Genomic DNA, 25,559 nt, shown 5'->3' on the forward strand with positions numbered 1-25,559 from the left:
AAAGCAGCCTCGAGACGGATAGAGAGAACTTACGCAGCATGTTTACAGAAGTTGATTTAATTTTTGCCCTTTCGTGTTTTTGTTTTACAAAAGGTGCGTGCAATGTTTTGTGACAGCTTTGTTTGTCTTAAATGCATTTTGTTTTGCACCATTTCTTGGATTGTTTGTCTCACTTTATCATGAAGTAAAACGGGAGAAAGACTTCAAAGAAATGCGATTACTGACGTTTCTCTCTCGTTCTCCCTCATTTTTTTTTTTTAAAGAAATTCGTGATAGTTATTTCTTTTGCTTTTTCTGTCTCTCTTCTTTATTAACTTACGAAGTACGATTGCTGCGGGGAGAATGCAATTACAAAACGACATTTTTTTTTAGAAGATGAAGTTCATTGTTCCTTAAGTACATCGTTACGTTGAATGCGTTTAACGGAACCATAAAAATGCCTCCAAGTAGTACATTATTTGTACAATTTTTTTGCCCCCTTTTTTTTAAAAAGCGACATATCAAATACAACAAAGATTTTTCAGGGAAAAACTATTTGGCATTATTTATTCAAAGTCAAACACAAGCTTCAATGCAAATAGTTTTAATTATTTACTAGTATAAAACTAGTAATGAAGATTTTTAGAGAAAAAAATTATAAAATGAAAATGTACATACATTTTTTGTGAAGCATTAAAGCATTTTTTATTTTTTTTTATTTTCTTTAAAATCAATAGAAAACGTCTTTGATATTCTAATTAACGCTTCAAAAACCATTTTAATGGTTTAAAGAAAATCAGGTTGTTTTGAATAACTGAATATTAAGTCATATTTTATCTTTTAAAATAAAATAAAACCACCATATTTATTTGAAATACTCCAACCAACAGAAATTCTTCATGTTATTCATACCCAGACTGAAATATCAGTTTATGGAATACATATGCAAAAGTAATAATAATAATCATAAATCGACAGATATTTTTTAATATTACTAGAGTTCGAAAGAAGGGGTGGAAATTGTTTTTATTTTAAGATTTTATATAAGATTTCAAAACTTAAAGCTTCTCCACCTTTAAAAAAAATTCTTAATATCTAATTAAATTTATTTTTAATAAATTTTATAAAGATCGAAATAAACAACCAAATGATAATGATCCTTCACAAAACTTTTTAAAGAATCATATTTTCGATGCATAAAAGAATAAAAGAACCCTCTCCCACCTATACCAACAGACCGACAGACAGACAAACAGGCATATTATTACTAAGATTAAATTAAGAAAAAGATTCTAATATTTCGATAAATAAAAAAATCACAAATATTTTAAAATTTAGATTAATTTATAATTAATAAAAATCGAAATGAATTAAAAATTAATTAAAATTAGTTAAATGAATGAAACATACATTTCAATTAGATTTTAATGAATTAAACATTTTTTTTAAAGCCCTACTTTGGTGAACATTTATTAGCTAAAAAGTGATCACATAACAAATTTAATAATTCTAAGTCAAATTGTCTGCTCTATAGAGTATTTTGAACCATCTCTTTATAAGAATGCATGATCTAATACAGATGCAGAACATGGCATGACTCATTTCATCAAAAAAACACCATCCTAAGTTTTTTGGAGACAACATTAAAATAATGCATTATTAATTTATGAATTATATTTCGAGTTTATAAAATAGAACTAAAAAATAACAAGCTGCCGTGACCAGGATTCGAACCTGGGTTATTGCGGCCACAACGCAATGTACTAACCACTATACGATCACGGCCTCGAGAAGGACTGCGACAAGAAGGATTCACTTATAATGAGGGTCGAAAAGTTGTTCTACTTTCAAAATGGAGGCAAGGGCGAGGCAGTCAAGTATGAACAAAACTGAACCGATCAGAGAGATAATTTTTCCCTTTGCCTTTGATACACCAGCGGGAGTAATCACCCATATTCACTAATAAACTTGTCATACCAGAGAATGCTTTGCATGGCATTGGCGTACAATAGTTAAGAAATATTAACTTTTGGCCGAATTTAACATTTTTACTGAATCTATGCTGTAACTCTTGGCGAGTTATTTGGCGATTAATTACTGGCATATGTTAATAGTATCCGAAAATCGTGTCGTTGTTTCAGGAATGTTTTTCGCAATCGATTGAAACAAAAATTTGACACAAAACTTCACTAGTAGTCACAAAATTTCATACCAAATTTGATATATTTAAGCCATTTCATTTTTAAACTATCGTGTTTGCATGTCTCTGAAAGTACAGACCGACAGACAGACAACCTATATTTGGATTTGACTCAAAATTTGACAGGCGTCTACACTATAGACGTTAAATCTGTATACCGAATTTTATCTATTTAGCTCTTTTCGTTTTGTAATTATAGTGTTAACTCATATTCTTACAGCCGGACAGACGAACTTCCTCTGATCCGATTTTATCCAAAATCTGCTCTAGATCTGAAAATTTGGTGTAAAGACCGTATACTAAATTTTTTCTGTCTAGCTAAAAGCTTTTTTGAATTATCTTTATCATAGACAGACGGACATTTTTCAAAATTGCGCTTTTGAAACTCAATGAGGTCTAAAATGTAGAAATTTGTCATAATCTGGAGTTCGAATTGTTTGACGATTACTATACTTTCTGTATACTAGGTCTTTTTCTATATACTATCGCGAATACATATATTTCTCTATACTATCAAGAAAAAGGGAGAATGTAACAAGGAAGAAAAACGTAGAATATATATATATATATATAGCAACGTAACAAAACAAACATCTGTCTTTTTAAAGTATATCTTCACCTTTAAGGAGGATAATATGAAAAAACTTTAAATGTGTCTCCCATGGACTTAAGGGTTTAATCTCTTATTTGAAAGGAAAAGTTACTCATCTGAAATATAGAAAAATCAATTTTGGTGACATCGCTATTAAAAGGTTTGATTTCTCAGCATTTATTGCTGATATCTCTAATAATGTCGCTCCAATCAAAAATTTTAATACAAAATAATATTAAAAAAATTTTAAAAAAAATCTTATACAATTAAGTTTTTACATTCTTACGAAAAGGTGAGGATTAAAAATAAATGAAATAAAAAAAGAAATTTTTTATAGTTAAAACTTTATAGGTAACTTTATGGTTAAACACGTGGACGGATTTTGTCGGGCTCCAGTCAAGGCATATCATGTGGTGCCTTCTTAAGCGTTGTATTTAGTTTCATATTTTCAGTAACTTTTATTTTAATCCATATGCTAAGGAGTTATTTAATTTTTTATTTTAATCTATATGTATAGTATACGTCTTTATTTATTCGGTTATAATGCATAGTATGAAAAAAAATCACAAAAGCAATACATTTAAAAAAAAAAATATTAGTCTATAATTAATTTTTTTAAGTTAGAAATCAATGCATTTAATTATTATTATATACTATTAAGAATCATTTAAAATAAATTTAACATTAAAATTATTATTTTAAGTGGAATATAACATAATTAAATGTGCAATTAACATACTATATTATAAAAATAAATTTTATTTCTTTGATAATTATTTTAATAATTCAATGCAAATCTAATAATTCATAGAATTTGTATTTTATAAAAAATTTAATTTGCTTGGCTATTAACATTTTTAATTGATCTGCGATTCCAGGCAACTATATGCTTTACTTAAAAGGAAATCCATAACTCATGACACATTTAAAAAAACATACTCGATAATAATTTTTAAATTAATGAAGTCATACGAGTCCATGCAATAATTATATTTTAGACAAATAAAATAGATACAAAACGTTGCTATTTGTGTGGAAATAATTCATTTTTTCTTTTGAGGTATTTTAGAACTAGCGGTGTAAGCTAGAAAGTGATTTACAATATTGGTGAGTAAGATTCTTTTTCAGACGTTTGGGTTTAGAAAGTTATGCAATAACAACTGAGGTTACATCAATTGTTTTCCAGAACCATAATTTATTTCATGGCCTCTCTTCTATTTAGAATTTATTTCAATTCAGATATCCCATTAGTAACCACATTGGTTTGTGGTAAATTTTGAAGAAGAAAAAAAGTGTTTTGCAGAAAAAAAATCATTGAATCATTCTTGTATATTTCCGACCATTTCCTGTAATAATCCATAAACACTGTAATTTGAGGGTAACCGGGAAAAAGTGGTATTCCTTTCATTACTTCCCGAAATGTTGGCTCTTTGTATTTAGAAAAAGAAAGGACTCAAAAGATTGCAAGACAATAGATTTTATGTTTTAGAATTTTTTTTGTAAATATTTAAGCACTCCGCTGTTTACTGTCTTCTCTTTTGAGAATGTGAAGTCATTTTGAATCATTTAAAAGTCTATAAAACACCTATTAAAGATTCATGCAATTTTAGCTTTTAAAATGTGCTAAGTCTTCTGATATATCAATAAAACTTTTCGAGATTAACTTTACTAGCATCAAACTCACGTCGCCGATTTAATTTTTGAGTCCCTTGTGTATTTTGAAGGGAGAAAAAGAATGTGATGTTACAGCACAATATAAGATAGAGATGAGCTTAAAATAATACATTAATTCCGATGGAAGTTACTATAATTATTAATTTGGATATTGAAATTTTGTTGTATTTTATCATTTCATTATGTAGCAGTGTTTGCATTATAAGGAAATGATGTATATAGGGCCGTTTTATGAAATAGGCAACTATGGACCTTGAAACTTTAAATGACTTGGGGCTTAAACCTAAGGCTTGAGATTTTTTTTTTCCAATGTAGGAAAATAATTTTGTGCTTCCATTTAATATACAGGGATCAAAAGCTCATCCATAATCAAATTAAAGTGAATATTATTCCGATTGTAAAGCATTATTTTAATAATTTTTTTCCCTGTTTTCAAATTGTTAATAGATTAAGGGTTTTTTTTTTTTTTTTTTTTTTTTTTTTGGTAATTGTTTGAGAGATCTATAAGTCAAGATCTCTGGCAAACTTTGTATTTGAATATTTAGGATACATTAAAAAAGTTTCATTTTATGCCACTTCTTTTAAAAATATTTTTTTTTTTGAATTTTAAATTCTTTATATACAAGGAACTAAAACCAACTTTGTCGAAAGTAGCCCTAGGTAAAACATTTTATTATTTCAGTATATTATAATATTTTTTACTTAAAAATTGCTTAGATAGATATGAAATTAAATTTAATAAAAATATATTTGATTTTGAAAATTTGGAAAGAAAATAAAAAGGAATGGAGGGGGGGGGATCTCAAAATATCAGCGCATAAAGGTCTCCACAGAGTTTAAACTGGTCTTGCTTGTATTTGTAAACATACTAATTACTTGATTTTGACATGTTTGCAATAACCTTAAAATATATCTCTTGAATAGTTTTGAAAATCCATTTCTGAGTACATATCGTTGTAGCTCAATTATATCAAAATAATAAAAGAGACAGATAGGAATATTAAGTATTAAACTCATCAATAAATACATTTTAGTATAAAAACAGTTTACTACTGCAAGAACACACTAATGTATCATGGTGCGTGACATCACAAAACACCCATCCCATCCGGTCATTACATGCACCACCAAAATAAATATCAGTCAGATATTTAGAAAGAGTCGATGGCAACGGTGCCTGAGGGGCTCTTTTTAGGAGGAGCGAGTTTAGAGGCCGATTTATTCTATAAATAAATCATTAGTGCTGCTGAAGTGGAAAGGGGGAGGTGACTGAAGCCCCAGGGTTCAGATCCTCCCCCCTCCTCCCTAGCAGAAGGGAGCGGAAATTAAAATGCGGCCGCAGGTAGTTTTTACCGCGATTACAAGGCGGCTGCCTTTGAGTTATGTTTCCGAAAACTGCAGGTGAACGGACAACCTGAACGGATCTTTTAGAACGCTTTCTTTGCGGTTGATTCATGGCAACCGTAAAGTTATTGCCGCTCTTTCACTTAGATTGCGTATAATGGTGCTATTAGAATTGTGGTATCATCGTCGTATTTCCTGGTACGGTACAGCGGCGAAGGCGGCTGATAGGGCCGTGGCCCCACCCAGCTACAAATATTGGTTTCTTTTTATGTATAAATCAATTTGATAGTGCTGTTTCGAGTATTCTAAGCATCATCACTTCCTTATGACATGATTATAAGTTCCAAGCAGTTATCAGTAAATATAGCAAGGTCCCAACATAAAATCGCAGTTAAATTTGTGACGCTTCATTATAATTTTATGACATCATTGATATCAAAATAATTTGAAACTACTCAGTAATCTTTATTATCCTGTCAACTCTTTATTATCCATCTTGTAATAATTGTTTTGTATTAATTTTTTTTTTTGAAATTTTAGACAGTCTGTCTCATAATTCATAATTCTTTTACTTTTATTATTTATATTTAAATAAGCATAATATTTAATGATAACTGTTGCCTTTTACGTAACTGAGAAGATGCGAAATTATAAAATTCATTACTAAACATTGTTTCCAGGTTTTAAAATTACATTACATTTATGGCAACAACAACAACAACAACAAAAAAATGAGCCAGATATATCTTTGTTGATTTTTTTTTTTTTGATACTCCCACAAAAATCTGCCCTTTATAAAATTTAAAGTGAAGTGATTGTGATATATGCAGGATCGTTGAAAACGAAGGCTGACATTTTAAAATCCCATTATAGAAAATAATAAATACATATGCACATATATGAGAGTCAGCATTTTTTTGCATCTTCCGATGGACCATTAAAAAAAGACAAGAGAAAAGAATAAAACGAATTATAAAAAGTTTACGCAAACATGCCTATTTTTTAACGTAATTACCATGAAGATTCGGGCATTTGTTATATCGATTAACGAGATTGCTGAAACGTCTCATTGGTCTGGAAGTAATTTCAGTTTCCTTTTAAGGAAAACTAGGAAGCAGAAATGTCTAAAATTTCACCATCCAAAATTGCAATTTTGGTATATTAACCAGCCAACCCGTTGCTTGAGATTCCAGCATTCTCAGTTTCTTCCGAACCACTAGATCATTTGTCGAACAGTCTTCTGTTGAATTCTTATCTCCCTCATTCAGAGCGTTGCTTAGAGCCGAGTGATTTTGATCACTTTCCTGAATTGAAGAACTAGTTAAGAAGCAAATGCTTCCAAACTAAGGTCCATGTCACAATGACTGCAACTTCGAAGAGGTAGATCGGAAACTTGGTCCACATGTATAATAAATGCCTGCATCTTCATGAAGATTATATCAAAAAATAACAATGTTTCGTGTGCTTTGATACCAGTGCTGACACTTTTCTTGACAATACAAATTTATATTTTAAGGATTAAATGATCGATGACTATTTGCATATATGCGATTCAATTCCAATTTTAAATTAAACTCATTTCTTGGATTTCCCACCAGAGTTTCTACCAACACACATTCTTACAGGTATAAGCCACACACTCCCGAGCAACTTTTCCTCTCTCTTCACTTCATCTCCTTTTAGCAGTGAGGCCGGAACAGCTACGTGGAAGTTAGAGGCATGCCACCATGCTTGTACATAACGTTTAGTAATAAATTCATGTAGCTCTCTACTCGACTTTTTTTAAATGATCTATCGGATGTAGCAAAAAGACCTTTCATACTTAATCATAAAATAATAATAGGAAAATAAATAACATTTTTTTATACATATCGAAATGTTTCAATATGTATATTATTAGTCACTCGACAAATAACATGATAATCATATCATCCCTCCTTTGATAAGCGTCTTGGAAGTTTCCGTTTCAACTGCAGCTATGATTTGACAATTTAGATAACTGATATCAATGATTTCTTTATTGTACATCATATACTTAAAATATAACTAGAAGATATGTAAAAGAGGGTAAAAGTAAGTCATATCACTGACTCTCCGATCCGCCTGAAGGATTAAGAAAGCTAAATGACCGGACCGAAAATAACAGTAACACTAGCGGGAACTGTGGTTGAGTCCTAAGGGCCATCACCGACCACGGTACAATCCTTGCCGAAGGAAGTAGGTCCCGTCATCGATGGGAGGAGCCAGATCCAACATCTTTTTGTGTACCCTCCAGGGTGGTGAGATCCAACCACCATACCGGAAGCATCTCATCCTCTTTTAGAGGTGCCCCCCCCCGGGGTTAGAGGGTTAAGGTAAGGCTCTTTTTCTATCATCATGTGAAGGAAGGCTTAAATGAATAGTTCAGCAATTTATAGATTAAGCGGATGGTTCATTATTTCCCTCCTGCACTTCTACTAAGTCCTAAATACTATATAACTAAAGGACAATCCATGGTCTATTTCACAAATACAGAAAATAGACCAGAGAGAATAGTCACCTCGAAATTTCCTCCCACTTTACCTAATAAATGTGCTCCCCCCCCCAAAAAAATGGATACTTTGACAAGGCCATGAATGACATAGTGCTCAGATTTTTATTATCAGAGCCGTGCATATAAGTACTATGTGATAAGTAGTATAAAGAAGAAACGTTTGCATCTTGACTGCCCTTTTTTTCCCGACCGATAAAAATAAAAATTTGATACAGAATTAAAACTGTAGCAATAAATTTAAATACCTATTTTCATCTATTTAAATAGTTCTGTATAAAAATTTGATACAGAATTAAAACTGTAGCAATAAATTTAAATACCTATTTTCATCTATTTAAATAGTTCTGTATAAAAATTTGAAACAGAATTAAAACTGTAGCAATAAATTTAAATACCTATTTTCATCTATTTAAATAGTTGTGTTTTTGTGTTATCGTGCTTTCATGCATAAGAATGTATGGACTGACAGACAGCCAATTCTAAAATTGAATTAATTGAAAATTTAAAAATAATCTACACTTTAGATGCTAAACCAATGTACTAAAATCGATTTATTTAAGCCATTGTGTTTACATGCATGCTAAAGTACAGATAGCGTATCTTTTGATGGATTTAATCTAAAATCTGATACAGATATAGAATTTAGATATTTAATCTGTATTCCTTTATTCACCCAGCTCTTTACATTTTATAGTTATGATGTTCTCTTGAACTTGAACAGCCAGAAAAGCCTCCCAGGGAATGAATTTCGTTCAAAATGGGATAGAAATCTGCAAATTTGGCTGTAAGACCACATATCAAATTTCAAGTATCTAGCTCCAAAAGTTGAATTTTCTTGTTCAAGGGCAGATAGACATAATTCAAAAACTGTTTTTCTTGAACTCACACAGGGCTAAAAAATGGAGATTCGTCGATCTCTCGAACACTTTCTCTTAATATACTCCGTATAAGAGAAAGTGAAAAAGAATTAAAAATATCATAATAAATTCTAAATGTTTAAATTTATTGCTCAATAATGTTTTAATCTAATGGAAACGAGAAGAAAAAAACTGTTGAACGTCCATCTTGCAAAGAAAATGCTTACCTTCCGCTAGGTATTTAACGTTGAGTTGGTGCTGGTGCTGTGGTTTGGCACACTTGTGGCGAGGGGAGGCCTTTTCCCTGTCTTTCTTGGGACCCAGACTGCGGAAGAGGCGACCCAAGGGACCCCGCTTCTTGTTTTGCTCAGATGACGTTTCAGAGGAATTGGAATCTGAAACAACCCGGAAAAAAAATACAAATTCAATTAGGAAGGGGAGAAAATAGATTGACGGCGATTCATTCGATAGATTAAAGTCTTATTTTGAATTAATTTATAGAAGAAAAATGCCCTGTCCTTCAATTATGAACATTTGAAAAAACTTTTTACATTGATGTTTGTATTACAAACAGAAAATGAAGATGACATTTAATTCCTCGCCTCCTTGAAGCTAATACAGATCAATAATGTCAAGAGTAAACTTTAGCCAATTTTACCACGGTTTATTCCTACCTTTTACTGGCGCCGCAAATTGAACGCAATCAATTAATTAAATATATTTACCGTGCTTTATTTCAAATAGTGGCTTTAGTTAGTAAGTCTGTCTGGACGTTAAACATATTCTTCGAAATTCATGGGGGATCGAAACCGAGAGATAGTTATTTTCTACTTATGAGCTTATTTTCGTAACACTAATAAACAAAAGGAACTCAATAAAATGTATAAAAATCATATAATATTCAATTAAAATTATATTAATTCAATTAAAGCTTTTTTCCACAATAATTTCCTTGAAAAAATATTATATAAAAATATAATATATTTTATCTTAGAAAAAATATGTTTACACCATCTTAAAATTCACGCTTCCCGTTTAATATCAATATTAATTCCACTTCTGTGCAATTCTTGCTTCAATTGTTCTTGCAAAGGGGGGGGGTTGCAAAATTGAGTTCCAGGCGAGATTTATGACCATTAAAATTGATAAGTACAGTCCATTCTAAACTTATCAATAACTTATCTTTTTGCTAAGAATGTTGAAGGTAGATCATTTTCCACTAATTGCTACTTTAAAAAAATGCCAAATCAATTTTATGTTGGAATATGCGCATATATTCGTCATGATGATTTTTTATATATTTGCCATTTGTGATCATATTTTAGGATTGTCGGAGCTTACTTGGCGAATTTCAAATTACGCCAAGATAGCCATGTTCCATTATAAACAAGATATCAACTGATAAAGCATTATACATAAGATGCCAAGATACTGGATTTAATTGGAGATATTCAGATCACGCTAAAATCGCCAAATTCCATTATATATAAATTGCCAAGATTTCGCCAAGATGATTACATTTGCAGGTTTATTTGGCTATCTTCAACTTACGCTAAGCTACTTGGCGATTTTCTGATTATGCCAAAACCACTATACTCCATTATACATAAGATACCAAATTTCTCTGAGATGGTTGGCGATTTACTGCGGGCACTGTAAAAATAAACAAGTATCGGAGAAAGCTGTTAAAATTACGAAAATAGAAGATTAGATGAATGAAGAGCCTAAGATGCCCATTAATATCTGGAGTTAAAAGCCCATTCCTAAAACAGATAAAAGTTACTTAAAGAAGACTCGCTGATGATATAGCATTCAGCGGCTTCTTTACCCACAGATAACCGAAGGTTTTACCAGATGCACTTTATGCACTATTTTTATACGTAATCATTGAGATGTGAGATTAGACCATATTCTCACATCTCAAGAAGTTTCATAAATTTGCCGAAAAAGGTGTGTGTGTGTGTATGCTCTATAATTTCTGAATATTAGTAAATTTTCAAAACTCATTTATCAAGTTCATAAATTGAAACTGAAACCAATGTGATAAATCTTTTCTTAATTTGAAAATGGCAGTTTAAATTATATAATCATGTTTATAAAATGATAATGTCTAGAGGTTACTTATTGTTCACATTTAGGATAACAATCGTTATTGCTATACATCTCAAATTCACCATACTATCAAATCAATAGGCTGAGTATTACATATGAATTACGACACGCATGCGTTTAAAAAGTCTATTCTTTAGAGTAGACTTTTGGATTTACAATTTCCGAATTTGCATGCAGATATAATTTGAATAATAAATGCTTTTAAAAATTTTAATAAGATAATAAGATTAAAAGATAACCGAAATGCTTACGTTTTTCCTCAATAACATTGTAACATACATCTTTATTAGCTTTTCACTGACAGCAATTTTTTTTTTTTTGTCAATTTCATGTTTAGCTTTATTTCTAATTTCGACAATTTTTTTTTTAAATTTGGTACAATACCGTTTTAACGGCGACCAAAAAGAGCCAAAAAAATTTCGCCAAATTATAAAAATATACTCAAGTGCTTAAATATAAAGTCACAGTACACGGAAATATCAAATCACGTGAAATCGCCAAATTGGCGAAATTTTTTCTTAGCGCTTTTTGATCGCCGTTACAATCGACAAGTACCAAAACTTTAAGTATATTTTGCAACAATATTCATTTCTTTTTACTGAGATCATAAACAGCGAGTTACGATTATATTAAATACATTTTTTTTCTATATAACTTCTATTATTGTTATAATTTAGAGTACATTTTAAAAAATAATGTGATAAGTGATATAGACAAATCAAGCCTAAAACATTAGCATGCATGATATTTCGGATTAGATATTCAAATCTCACTTAACTTAAAAAAAAAATTATTGAGAGAGATTTAACTTACCTTCTATTTATGAAATCAATGCTAACTTTTACTCGAGCATTTTTTATATAAAAAATTCAGACAACAGTGTAGCGATATTAGAATGATACATCGTTTTATTTTTTATCAGTAAGAAGTTGTTTGCTCTCCGACGTTTTGAAGAGAATTCAAAAATTTGATTTGTAAAGTACAGAGCAATAGATTCAATGACTAAAGTACAGACTAATAAATTGAAACGAATTCGGATTTGGTTCAAAATTTAATACAGATATACATTTTAGATATTAAACCTGTGTATGTCTATCTAGCTCTTTATATTTTGTAATTATCGTGTTGACTTGTACTCGGACAGATGGATTTCTTCCTAAAAGATTTCGGTCAAGAGTTGGATCGTTCTTATTTAAAAATTGGGCGTAAAGTTTATATGCCAAATTTCATAATTTCATCCGTTAGCATTTTTGATTTATAGTGTTCATAGACAGATTAACAGACATGATTCCACACATGTATTTATCAAACACATGGAAATCTAACGCTTGAAAAATCATCAAAAATTTTGAGTATTTTTTTTTTCTTTTACGATTTTAATTCTGTTTCCTTTTGTTTGTATACTTCATACGCGAACGAGAGTAAAAATTGTACATAAGCGAGATAGATAGTAGGGTTGATATTAATATTCTTTATAAATATAATAGCTAAAGGCAGCTGCAAATAGTGTCAGGAATTTATATTCACGAGCTAATGCACTGCCTTTTCCCTACATATCTATGTAAAGGGAATATGAATATGTATACAAAGCATTATTCTTTTCCTTTATGATTTTTAAACGTTAATTTTGGAATAAAAACTAAAAAAAACTAAGAATTCTGCTAGAGTTGAGTTCATTTAACCCTTTAAAGGGCCATTTTTTTCTAGTCATATTATGTTAAAATATTTTTAGGCTTGAAATTAGAATTAGAAAAGAGATTCATTTAGCTTATTAGATAAATTTAATTTGATTAATTAATTAATTTGGTTAATTAATAATTAAGCAACAAATCAAGACACATCATTTTGTCTGACATAAAGAACTGAAGCATCTAAGTTTCTGACTTACGAAAAAAATTTGTCAGAACTTATGCCAACCTACATAATTTCATACAAAGATTGATAAATTTGGTGGGAAGCATACTTCCCACGGCTCTAGAAAGAGTTAATCTTGCATTTTCATCTAGAACTGCTCCAAAATGCACTATCAAATTCTAATTGATATAATTGAAACCTACCAAATAAAAATTCAAATTAAGCATTTCAATATTTTTATTCGAAATTTCGATTTGCTGTGCTTAAACTCAAATTTAATATTCCTCTAAAAAAGAGTGTTAGAAAGTGAGTTTTCTGGATATATTTTATGCTAACATATTTTTTAAATCCTTCGCGCTGCAACGAAAGCATCTCGGATCTTTGAAAAACGAAATATATATTTCTAAAAAAAAAAAGTAATAATATAATTTCTTCAGCCTAATACCCGATAGCACTTTCTTCACCTAGCGGCCTTCTTGCTGCCAACACCAGATTCAAACTTTCGCATTCGTATCAAACGATTTTTTTCCCGCCCTCTTACATTCTGGGCATACCGATCTAGCAGGTTATAAGGTATCGTTCCGAAAACAGAATGTTCTGGGGGAAAAAAAGATTTTAAATTGGAACCGCGTTGGAAAAAAATACTGGATAGGAATGAAATCTACGAGAGTTAGAGAGAGAAATATAATTTTTTTCGAAGGTGTATTTCATCGCTGAAATCGTTTTCAACAGTTGCCCCGGAGTTTTTTCGTCTTAGCAGCGAATAAGTGTGGCGGAAAATATATCGTCTGCAGATACGGCAGAGAGATTTATCAGAGAAAAGGAGGAAATTCTCACATGACCGTTTTTAGCGTTTGTTTTTGTTATTTCTTACTCTCTTCCTCACACATGCCGGCAAATTTCTTTAAGTTCTCTGTTTTGATATCGGTGAAAAGAAACTAACTCAAAGAAGCAATCGTCCGCAAAAAAATAAATCACTTTAGCAATCTGTTTTTCGTCAAAGCGTTCCTCTACAAATTTGTTACAAAATTCTTAAAATAAATCCGAAGCGTTACAATACAAGCACGTTTTTAAAAATAGAAGAATTATGATTCATGTTATATAATTGATTCATAAAAATGCCTGAAGTTAATACAAATAAGTCAGTTCTTTGTCCATCATATTTATAGCATTAGTTTAACAATGGCATTTAACTTTGATGAATTATATTCCTATCATACCAAATGAAAGTAACTATTTTAAATTATATTTGCACAATAAACACAGAACCTTTTTCATTAATTAACTATACACGTAAAGTGATGAAATTAATTCGCAAAATCGGACTAATAATGGAAGCTGGAAGTGTGCAAGTCTTATTTTGAGATGTTTCTTGAAAATGGAAAGAAGGTAGGGAGAAATGACCATTGTTGACATATGTAAACATCATACGGTTTTATATAAAGTAAAAATTACCGAAATCGGCACAATATTGAGCTGGAGACATTGTCGTGCCTTTTTTCGTTATAGGGAGGTATAGTGAAGCATGGTTTTGAGATTTCTCTCCGAAATAGAGAGGGGGAAAATAGGCATGTCATGGCGACGCCTAGATGTCATGAAAATTTAAATTAAATAAAAAATGGTGAAATTAATATAGTATTTGGGACTGAAGAACTCTGTTAGGGTGTCCACCTCCCCCTCATTAAGAATATATAAAGAAGTAGTACTTTTTACTTTTCTTCCGAAATTGGGAGGTTGGAGAGGGAAAAGCAACCACTGATGACATATCTAGGGATGTCATCAGTGGTTAAGTAATTATGCAATATGAAATAAAAATTAGCATTATCGGACTACGATTAGCGCTGTAAGGATGGGGGCGGGGGATTGGTTCTTCTGTTTTTCTATTTTAAAAATAAACACACATTTCAAATAAAAAAAAAATTAAGTATTGTATGAGAAAGTTAGCAACAAGAAATAGATTAAATTTTCAAATCTATCGAGTATTTAGTAAAAATACATTAAAAGTGGTACACCAAAACAAAGTTTCAAATAAAGATAAATTGCATGTTAGATGATATTAACAGTTATTTAGTTGGATGACATTGTCAAGTTTCTAATGGTAAAATTTTGTTTTCAATTTTTCAATCATTTCATAATGTAATGAACCTCTGAAATTCAGTATAACTATGTGGTCCGGATGACAACAGAACATTTTCAGAATTATTAGTTAATCGATTCGTTTCAATTAATATTTTTTTAATAAAAGGGTTGTTCGTCTTTGACAAAAAATGATAACAAGATTCTATAATATTTATAATAATGAATTATGTAATACATTAAATACTGAAAAAAAATCAGAAATACACTTTTAAAGGAAAAAACATAAAAACTTTGGAAGTCAAGACAAAATTTGAAATGACGAAATACTGAAAATAATAATGTAAAAAATTGAACAAAAAAATGATAAGAAAAAAACCCATAAATAACTAATAAAAATAAAAATATTATAAATAAGATTAATATCCTAATTTATTTGATGATTTTATAGTAACATCTCACATTTTTAATATTTTGTTTCAATTATTAGAATTTTCCAAAACCATTTTAGTGCATTCAAATAAACGTTTCAATAGTGATCATTTTATTATTATGATTATTACTCAGTTATCTGTATACCAGATTATTTTGATGAATTTTGTATACATTCAAAATATAATTAAAAATTTAATAATTAGTAATAAAAAAATAAGGGTCTTGTTATTCTTACCTGCAGGAAAAGGACAGGGTTCATAGAAATACCTCGATCTGGGACTGAGGCATCTGCAAAAACAATACAAAATTACTCAAACCACGCAAACTGGAACATCCATTATCATTTTAGTAATGAAATAAAACAGCATAAACAGTGTTATTTTCCGAATCGATGCAAGAATTAAAAAAAATTATCCCTAGAAAAGAAACTCCGGTGAAAGGTAATAAATATTTTGCCCATACGAATATGAAAGAAATAATTTCTTAAAACGATATTTTGAAAGAATATTTTAAGTGGAGTCAAATCAGCTTCCAACTTTCTAGATACATTTTATTGAATTTCATGATAATGCAGCTTGAATAAATTAATGAGATTTTCTTAAATTTCCCACGTCCGTATCTTCATGAAGAAGAGGAAGAAAATTTTTCGTGATCTCAAAAATGCACGTAACGAAAATAGTTTTTAAAGCTTTTTAGATATATTTGATTGAATTTCATGACACGCAACGTGAATAAATTAAAGAGAATTTTTTATATTTCTCACATTCGTATCTCTATAAAGAAGGGGAAAAATCTTTTGTGATCTCAAACACGCATATAAGTAAATAAATAATAGTTATTAAAGCAATATTTAATGATAAATTGTAAGGAAATCAGTTACTTATGTTGTTCGAAAATTTTAATTGAAAGTTACAAATATACCACAATTTACTCGATTTCTGTAACTTATCAGAACAGAGTGTGTTTAATATGATTCATATAGCTGTTCTTGAATTTATAAAATTTATTAAATGTTTGTTTTTTTATGATTTTTATTCTGAAAGAACAGAATAGATCTGTTCTTTATACATAAAGAACATGATCTAATAATCTGGACGACCTGCAAACATGTACGAAGAGTGAAAGTTTGACCATTTAACTATATATTCGCTAGAATGTGGAAATCAAATTTGTATTCTGAATGAACAAATCCAGAAAGCATAAGCACTGTATTTGACTGCAAATCCTTCAAACATAATTATTTTAATGTCCGTTCATAACTACAGTCAATCTAGTTACATCTAACCATGTTTAGTTGTCATGGCCCAAATCACTGCTTGTCCTGGAATGCAAATTTTGGGTCACTCTGTATGTCGATAAATACACGCATCTAGCTTCAATTTAGGAGGTCTATATAAATCTAGCTAGGAATTGACGCTCATGTGCTTTTAGTATTATATTAATACCACACTAATTTTGATCAGAACTCAATGCAAGACAACTCTGCGTTAAATGACACCTGCACTTATGCTTTGGTATCATGTCAATCAAAAAGATCAAAAAATATTTGTTTCAAATCACTGCTTTCCTAGATCTCTAAAACTGCAATAAAAATTATAAGGCTCTATATTGAATCTAAATAACTCAAGAAATCAAACTGAAACGAGTTAGTTTTCGAATTCAGGATTATTTCGATTTCTTGTTTCAATAAACTATAATGAATTATATAACCAATATTACATTAATAGCTTCCACAAAAACGAAACATTATAATCGATAGTTTATTACACCGAATTTAACTGCAGTGTATCAATTTCGAATCCATAACCCATATGGATTCTAAACCCATGTGAATAAATAAGGCAAGTGCACTAGAGCCGTCCTGCTTCATCAGATGGCATATGATTAAATTGATTGCCACGATAGCATAAATGGGAACTATGGTTGAGTTCTAATGGCAAACACCTGCCATAATACAATCCCTCTTGTACACAATTTTCCGTCATCGGCAGGATGTGGCTTCACCACGCATCTTACCATACCTATCAGAAGATGGAAACGAACAACCATACTTAAAGTTTTTCATCTCAGTTTTGAGGGGACCCCCAGTGAGACTCAACACTAGGGTATGGAATAGTTAAACAGCCAATGAGAACGAATTTACATCAGTTTTTGGAAGGCTCCCGAGTGCAGTTAAATTAATAAAAAGCATCACATTCAAAAATTTAACACAATACATATTACGATGCAGTAAATAATAAAACATTCAAAACCATAAATATTAAAAAAAACTATCAGTTGCTCACAGAATAAAACGACAAAAGACCAAAGCCAACAACAAGAATGTTCAAAGAAAAATAAATAATTAGTACAAATTATTTCTCAAGCTTCAGGGATTCTTCTGTTCATCTATTGCACATTATATACAAAATGCAGAATTTATACATAATATAAATCACAAAGAATCGCAAAATTCGAAAATAAATTATTTTAGTTCAGAAAAAATTTGGATTTATATTCTTCACCCATATTCAGATCCTAGAAGATGGTGCCAACCACATCCAGAAAAAGTTAGAAAAAAGAACTCATGATAAAATTAAAAAAAAAAAAATTGCACTACATATTAGGCAAGACATAAGACTGTAGTTTGTCACTATCATTTTTAAGCTCCAAAAGCTCAAGAAGTGGATGACAACATGCATCATGTGCTTCATCTATAAACCCAAGATCAATGGGTATCACCAGGTGTTGGATCGAAATCATTCAATTTGAGGGATGGATCACTCCTCTAAGGTGATTATAGGGACCGAAAGGAAAGTGGGCCCGATTTATTTCGTCGGAATTCGGAAATGCCCTTTCGCTGATCCCCCCCTCCGGAAGTTTGGAAACTCGGTTCCCCATCCCCAAACATCGGATATTAATTTCACGGGTCTCCGGTGACCGGCCCTGAGTCAGCACTGAACCTCCATCCATTCTCCAACCACGTTGTTTCTGGACATTTATTCCATCTGCATACGCAAACATTGACAAACACCGCCTTCGTGCCTTACTGGAGATTGAAACAGCCGCCTCGAAATCATCAGGAGCATCCAACTGTCCAACGTATCTTTGGCGTCATCAGTTTCTCTTGTCTCTTTCTCATGATGAATCTAATTCTTACAAGCAAAGATGATTAGATTTATTCGTGTTGAGACTTTCTATCAATATCTGGAGAGTGTTTTGATGTCCTTAATCTAAAACAATTTTACATATTGAATAGCATTACGTAAAGAGTTTGTTGATTTTATTGTCAGAATGGTTTCGATATTTAAATAAAAATGGCTTGAAAAAATGTCCCGAACTGAATAAAATATCTAAAATGTGTCGTGGTATAGAAAAAGATGCTTTTGATAATATATAATGCATACTTACATGCTTATAAATAATTCACTGTAAAAGATGAAAAAGATTAGCTACATTTAAAAAAAAATTAATCCTCGATTTCAAACGTTAAGATTATATATCTTAATCTAATTTAAATCCTAGTTAATTACTTAATTTTTATCTTAATTTAGCCTATGTTAACTTCATTCTAAAATGCTCTCTTATTTCCTGATTCAGTTTTTGCTGAATGCTTTTTTTTTATTGAATTAATCCTACACGCGCTCTATAAGACTGCAAGTCTCAGCAATTTCCTACACTCCGAAAGAAGGGATAAACATCCTTAATGTTTAGAACATTTTTTTAAAGATGCCTAAATTTCTTTATCTTAAGTCTACACGTGTCAAAGAAAACCCTATCAAAATCTCATTGTAAAAAAACTACCGAAGGGAAAATTTTGGTCTCTTTTGCTCTTATGTCGCGATGTAAGATGAAGCATTTCTTACCACCTATTCTTTGTTCGTAAATTATGCCTCCCGTGGTAAAATAAAGCAAAGTTTTAAAATTTCAAAAGTTTCTTTTATTCGACCATGCATCTGCTAAAATATTATATTATATATCTTAAATTCTAATATTTTCCTAATTTTTATCTTAATTAGCCCATGTTAATTTTTTATATGTTTTATTTCCTGATTCAATTTTCACTTTTTCGTTTAATTAAATGTAACACGCACTTATTGAAATTGCTGATTCTGTGATTCCCACAACGGAACAAAGGAATAAAAATCCTTACCACTTACACATAATTTTCAAGGATGCCTAAGATTTCCCGGCGACCAAGGTCTTACATTCTTTAGGATAGCCGGGTCGTTGTGGGCTAGACCAAGACCGAAGATTCTCTTGCCTAAATCCACACGTGGCAAAGAAATCCTATCAAAATCTCAGTAAAATCACTGAGAGAAAAAATTCGGTCACTCTGCTCTTATATCGCGATGTAAATATACCTAGGTTAATCATCGCTTCTCTGTACAAATTATGACTCCTGTGGTGAAATAAACTGAAGTTATAATTTGAAAAGTTACTTCTTTTTCGGCCAATCAACTGTTAATATTATATATAATGGTGTTTGACAACGTGAGATCTATCGTGAAGTATTAACAGGTTGATTGACGCATGATACACTTGTGGTTCACAAACACTATTTAATCGTACCGAATCATCTATCTTGATTGTATGACTTCTTCTCTACTATAAATAAGAAATAGCAAAACAGGGATCATCTAATTAGGTATCAGGTGTGAATCGTGACACGAGCGTGTTAGAATACTTATTTCTTTTTAACTGTGAATTTGATTTATGTCCACATACATTTTGCCTTGTGAGTGATTATATCCATGTGTGTTATGAGATATTCGTCCAGAATTTTAAAAAATAAAGAGACTATGGTATATTCTAATTCCCTAATTATCATTGTAAAAAATATAATACAATATGATCACTTACTTATAATCTCTAGCTCAGCTAGGTATCGTAATTTCCATTTTATGTTATTACAGCAAAAGCTGTTAACTATGATATTTTGAAATGTCTCCATGACATTTATATGCTACTCTATTATTTTCAAATTTGCAATGGTTTAGACATATTTACAGCCTTCTCCGTACATATTAAAAAAAGATTAATATGTGAAACAATTTTATATGTTTTTGGCATAGAAAGATATTGTTCAGTAAATACCAGGCTCTGAAAAGATAGAAATAAAAACTCAATTTTTCCTGTCATTTAATTTATTTACAATATAATGTACAGTATATTTTGAAATATATTTTTAATAATGCATAATTTTTTCTGAAAAGTTAAAACCTAACTTATTAATAGCATTATAAATTTAGACATTTTAAAAAGCGAAAAATTATATAAATAGCGTGTATATTCGTTTATTAAATTCAGCATTTCTTAATGCGTTTAGGTGAGTTTATACTGCTTTTCTAATAAACAAAAGCAAAATATCGGTGAATGTAATGAAGACCAAATCGCTCTAAGCCATTAGATGATTCTCATTGTTTCAATTGTCTCCGTCTCTTTTCATAAAAATTAAATTCAAATTCTGATTTCCTATTATAACAATCACTCCATCTGCAAATATGCTGAAATGAGAAAGTATTAATTTCTTGTTTTTTTAAAAAAAAATCAATCCAACTATACAAAATGTTGATTTTCTGCAGTTAAATTTAATTCAACTATACAACATGTTGATTTTCTACAATTAAATTTAATTCAACTATACAACATGTTGATTTTCTACAATTAAATTTAATTCAACTATACAACATGTTGATTTTCTACAATTAAATTTAATTCAACTATACAGCATGTTGATTTTCTACAATTAAATTTAATTCAACTATACAGCATGTTGATTTTCTACAATTAAATTTAATTCAACTATACAGCATGTTGATTTTCTACAATTAAATTTAATTCAACTATACAGCATGTTGATTTTCTACAATTAAATTTAATTCAACTATACAGCATGTTGATTTTCTACAATTAAATTTAATTCAACTATACAACATGTTGATTTTCTACAATTAAATTTAATTCAAATATACAAAATATTGATTATCTACAGTTCTTATCACTAAAATTGAACTTCTGTAGTACATCATTACGAAATTCGTAATAAATGTGATAAATATAGGACAATATTAGTTCCAGAATTTTTATACAATTAAAAGTAGTATTCGTTTGTACGTTAACATAATGACTGTAAATCAGATATTTTTTATATAAAAATATATCCACTTAGACTAATACATCATCATTTTTCAAATTATCAATTTATTTTTGAATTTCGCTGACTATATTGAACTATTCCAGTTGGAACCAATAAATTTGTCGTAAAAATTTTGTTTTGGATGTACCTATAAATTATATCATATATTTTAGAAATAGACTATATTTCTACAGTACATAACAGAGAACATTTTTCATCGCATCTAAATGATGAATATAAAACGATAAAAATAACGATGCGACAAAGTTCAACCTAGTTTCACTTTCTATAGAAAAGGGCCACGTGTTTTGTTTCATAATGGAATCGATTACGTGTTCGGAGGTGTCTATTAGGTTGTTCTTGCGAATGAGTCACGTGGCCGTTAAGATTTGCATCACAATGGAACAGCGATTAATCGATGAAAATGACGCCCGACACCAGATGCGGGGAATGCTTATCCGCCCGATGCTTTGACTCATGTCACAGCAAAAAGTACCACATGCGATTGCACAATGTTTTTTTTTTTTTTCTTTTGCAGAGCTTAGGGATTTTGCAGTTAAAATTAATTTAAAATGGTGAATTTTGATTTAAATGCGTGTGAAGTCTTGATGTATCTCTTAGAAATTTTCTAGTCAACTATCTAAATCTTTTATTTTCTGCGAGCCCATTGTTGTAATTTACCAAATAATTTAATAATTGTAATAATTTACCAAAAAAAATTTGGAGCTATTTTTTTTTATTCATAACATTGAGGATTAAAAAAAAGATTAGCGAGATCCTTATGAAAAATTGTTAGCCTTTGTTAAAATATTTTATTAAACGGTAAAAATTTTTGCAAATTGAAATTATAAAAAAATAATTTGAGGATTAATACAATGATTTGATCTACATTTTTAACTAAAGTTTATAACGAATATTATTAATCTGTTTGATTCATTAACATACGACATAAGTGGCCTAAAATGCGTTAGTCAAATTATAGACTTAATGTCTAATGCAATTAAACTATTCACTATGAGTAATATAGGTTATAAATGACACCAAAGCGCATTATAACAAAAGCATATCAGAATGTAATATGAGTTATTTATCGATTAATCCCTGGTATGCGTTAATAGTACCCAAAAATCGAATTTGAGATTTCGGCACATATTTCTCAACCGATTAAAACAAAAAATTAAATAGAAAACTGTACTTGTTGTTACAAAACCGGTAGCAAATTTGATATATTTAAGTCATTATGTTTCTGAATTATCGGTTTCTGAACAGACCGACAGATAGTTAACCCGCTATTGGATTTGGCTCACAATTTGGCAGGTGTCTGCACCATTGATGTTGAATACGTGTACTGAATTTTATTTATCTAGCTCTATTCATTTCGTAATTATTGTGTTAACTTACATTCGAACAGCCAGACAGACGGACTAACTCTGAGCAAATTTTATTCAAAATTTTATAGAAATATGCAAATTTGAAGTGAAGACCGTATAAAAATTTTCCATCGTGTAGCTCATAGCGTTTTTGAGTTATGTTTGTCAGACAGATGGACATTTTCCAAAAATGTGGGAATCGACAAAACCTTGATTTCTTGAATTCGATCGACAAAACCTTGAATTCGAAACTTCGATTCGATACTTTCTCTATAATAGATATATGAGAAAGTAAAAAGAAGGAATATATGGCAGGAATATATTCGATATATGGCAACGTAACAAAAAAAAAAAAAAAAAAAAAAAAACCCTTAAATCTTTACCACCTTTCGGTATTGTATTAGATTTTACTCAAAATTTGATAGAAATATGCAAATTTAGTGTAAAGACCGTTGAATCTGAGTACCGAACTTTATTTATTTCTACTCGTTTTGTAATTATCATGTTAATTTAAATTTGGACGCAACGGACTGAACAGATTTTACTCAAAATTTGACAGAAATCTGCAAATTCGAAGTAAAGATCGTATATCGAATTTCATCCGACAAGCGCAAAGCGTTTTTGAGTCATCTTTGTCGCAGACAGATAGACATTTTCCAAAAATATGTCCAAAAATAAATCTCGAGTTCGAATTTTTTGACTATTACGATATTTCCTCCATACTACGTATATTAGAAAGTAAAAATGGCTCATTCTATAGAAAATAGAAAAAAAAATTGAAGCAAAACTTTTGTGCTAATCAAATCGAAACCAGCAAAACTTAATAACTAAATAATAATAATAAATAGTACGAAAGAATCTTTACACAGGCAATTTTTTTTGTCGTGTTTCACATTGATTCTATAATTCTCTATACTATTTCCTCTATACTACGTATACTAGATAGTAAAAATTCATCACCTTTCATATTTATTTAATTGATTTATTGGTGCAGTTTATGGATTCAATGGATATAAATTATCTTTCAATGAAGAAATTTACAGAGAATAAACGAACACTCCCTCACTCTTAGCATCCTAAGCATATTTTGTGCCTCAAATAAGCCCTACATTGATTTCGTCCCAAAACATTTTATAAATGTGCCTTTTGCTCAGTTATTTAAACTAAAACCATCCACACGAAATCTCCGATTGAAATAAAAGGGTGAAAAGGATTCAACTCCGTGGAAACGGAAGGAACAAAAGAAACGGAAGCGGGGTGCAGGAACTAAAAAAAAAGGAAGTGAATTGAAAAAATTCACGAGAGGTACCTAAGTGGATGTAAAGTCCACTTGCCCACTCTCCAGTGAAAGTGAGCTCTTCAGAGCTTCTCCGGAAAAAGTCCAGGAAGTTTTTTCCTTTCCTTTTTTTCTCTTTTCCTCTTTTTTTTAAACCCTCTTCACGAATGTCAATACGATCTGGCTTCCCATAATTAACCTGATGCGTAGAATTCGTGACGAGAATTCGTTTGACTTACATAGAATTTTCCCCACCCCACTTTCCTCTGTTTTTAAATTATTCTGCCGTGGTTCTTCGAAAGTTTTTGTAGATCTTTTTCAGTGTTTTTTAAGGTTATTGATTTTTTGTGTGTTTAAGTTCAAATTTCCCTGCTTAGATTCCAAGGTCCTCGATTTGAAACAGTTACAGTTATTAGAATGGCACAGCCAACCAAATACTCTGAAATTTCAAGAAAAGTTTCATTAACAGCTTTCCGCGCAATAATCTATACTTATATTAAAGCTCAATGTGTGTGTGTGTGTGTGTGTGTGTGTGTGTGTGTGTGTGTGTGTGTGTGTGTGTGTGTGTGTGTGTGTGTGTGTGTGTGCGTGTGTGTGTGTGTGTGTGTGTGTGTGCGTGTGTGTGTGTGTGTGTGTGTGTGTACATGTTGGTGCTCTACAGGTGAGACTGTTCTACTTATAGCTACCAAATTTGGCACGTGTATACCTTGAAGGCTGGAAATGTGCACGCATCTCGGAGCGATTTTTTTGAACTTTTAATTAGAATTTTAATTAAGCAAAAATTAAGTAAATTTTTTTCGTTTTTCCACTATAACTTCCGAAAATATTCCAACACAAAATTAATTTTTATATCAAAACGAACAATTATCAAATAAAAATTTCTAATTTTAATGAATTTTAAGAAAATAATTTAATTATATTTTTCAACAGTTTATATCGAGTAAAATAAAAATAAAATATAAGCTGTAAGAGAACGTCAATAGGAAAAAAATTAACTTTTATCAACGCGTTGCCACCATATAGATAAAAGCTCAAATTAAAAAATAAATTAAATACAATTCCAAATTAAATATATAAAAATGTAATTTTCAGCACGTGTCTATATGAAATGAAATAAATATGAAACAGGATATTTTTGA

General features: G+C 30.4%; 1 protein-coding gene and 1 non-coding gene across 2 annotated transcripts in view; both read right to left on the minus strand.

Moving 5' to 3' along the window:
• The window catches only part of LOC129966571 (uncharacterized), a 454,962-nt gene that overhangs the window by 47,118 nt on the left and 382,285 nt on the right, over positions 1-25,559 (minus strand). Inside the window, exons 5-6 of the mRNA XM_056081029.1 lie at positions 15,892-15,944; positions 9,407-9,574 (exon numbers count right to left, since the gene is read on the minus strand). Of these exons, the coding sequence (XP_055937004.1) occupies positions 9,407-9,574; positions 15,892-15,944 (221 nt within the window). The remainder of the gene's footprint in view (positions 1-9,406; positions 9,575-15,891; positions 15,945-25,559) is intronic.
• Positions 1,693-1,764, minus strand: Trnah-gug (transfer RNA histidin (anticodon GUG)). Its single transcript has one exon. It is a non-coding gene; the product is annotated as a tRNA-His (tRNA).

The sequence above is a fragment of the Argiope bruennichi genome, chromosome 4 (genome assembly GCF_947563725.1).
Source record: "Argiope bruennichi chromosome 4, qqArgBrue1.1, whole genome shotgun sequence".
Classification (NCBI taxonomy): domain Eukaryota; kingdom Metazoa; phylum Arthropoda; class Arachnida; order Araneae; family Araneidae; genus Argiope; species Argiope bruennichi.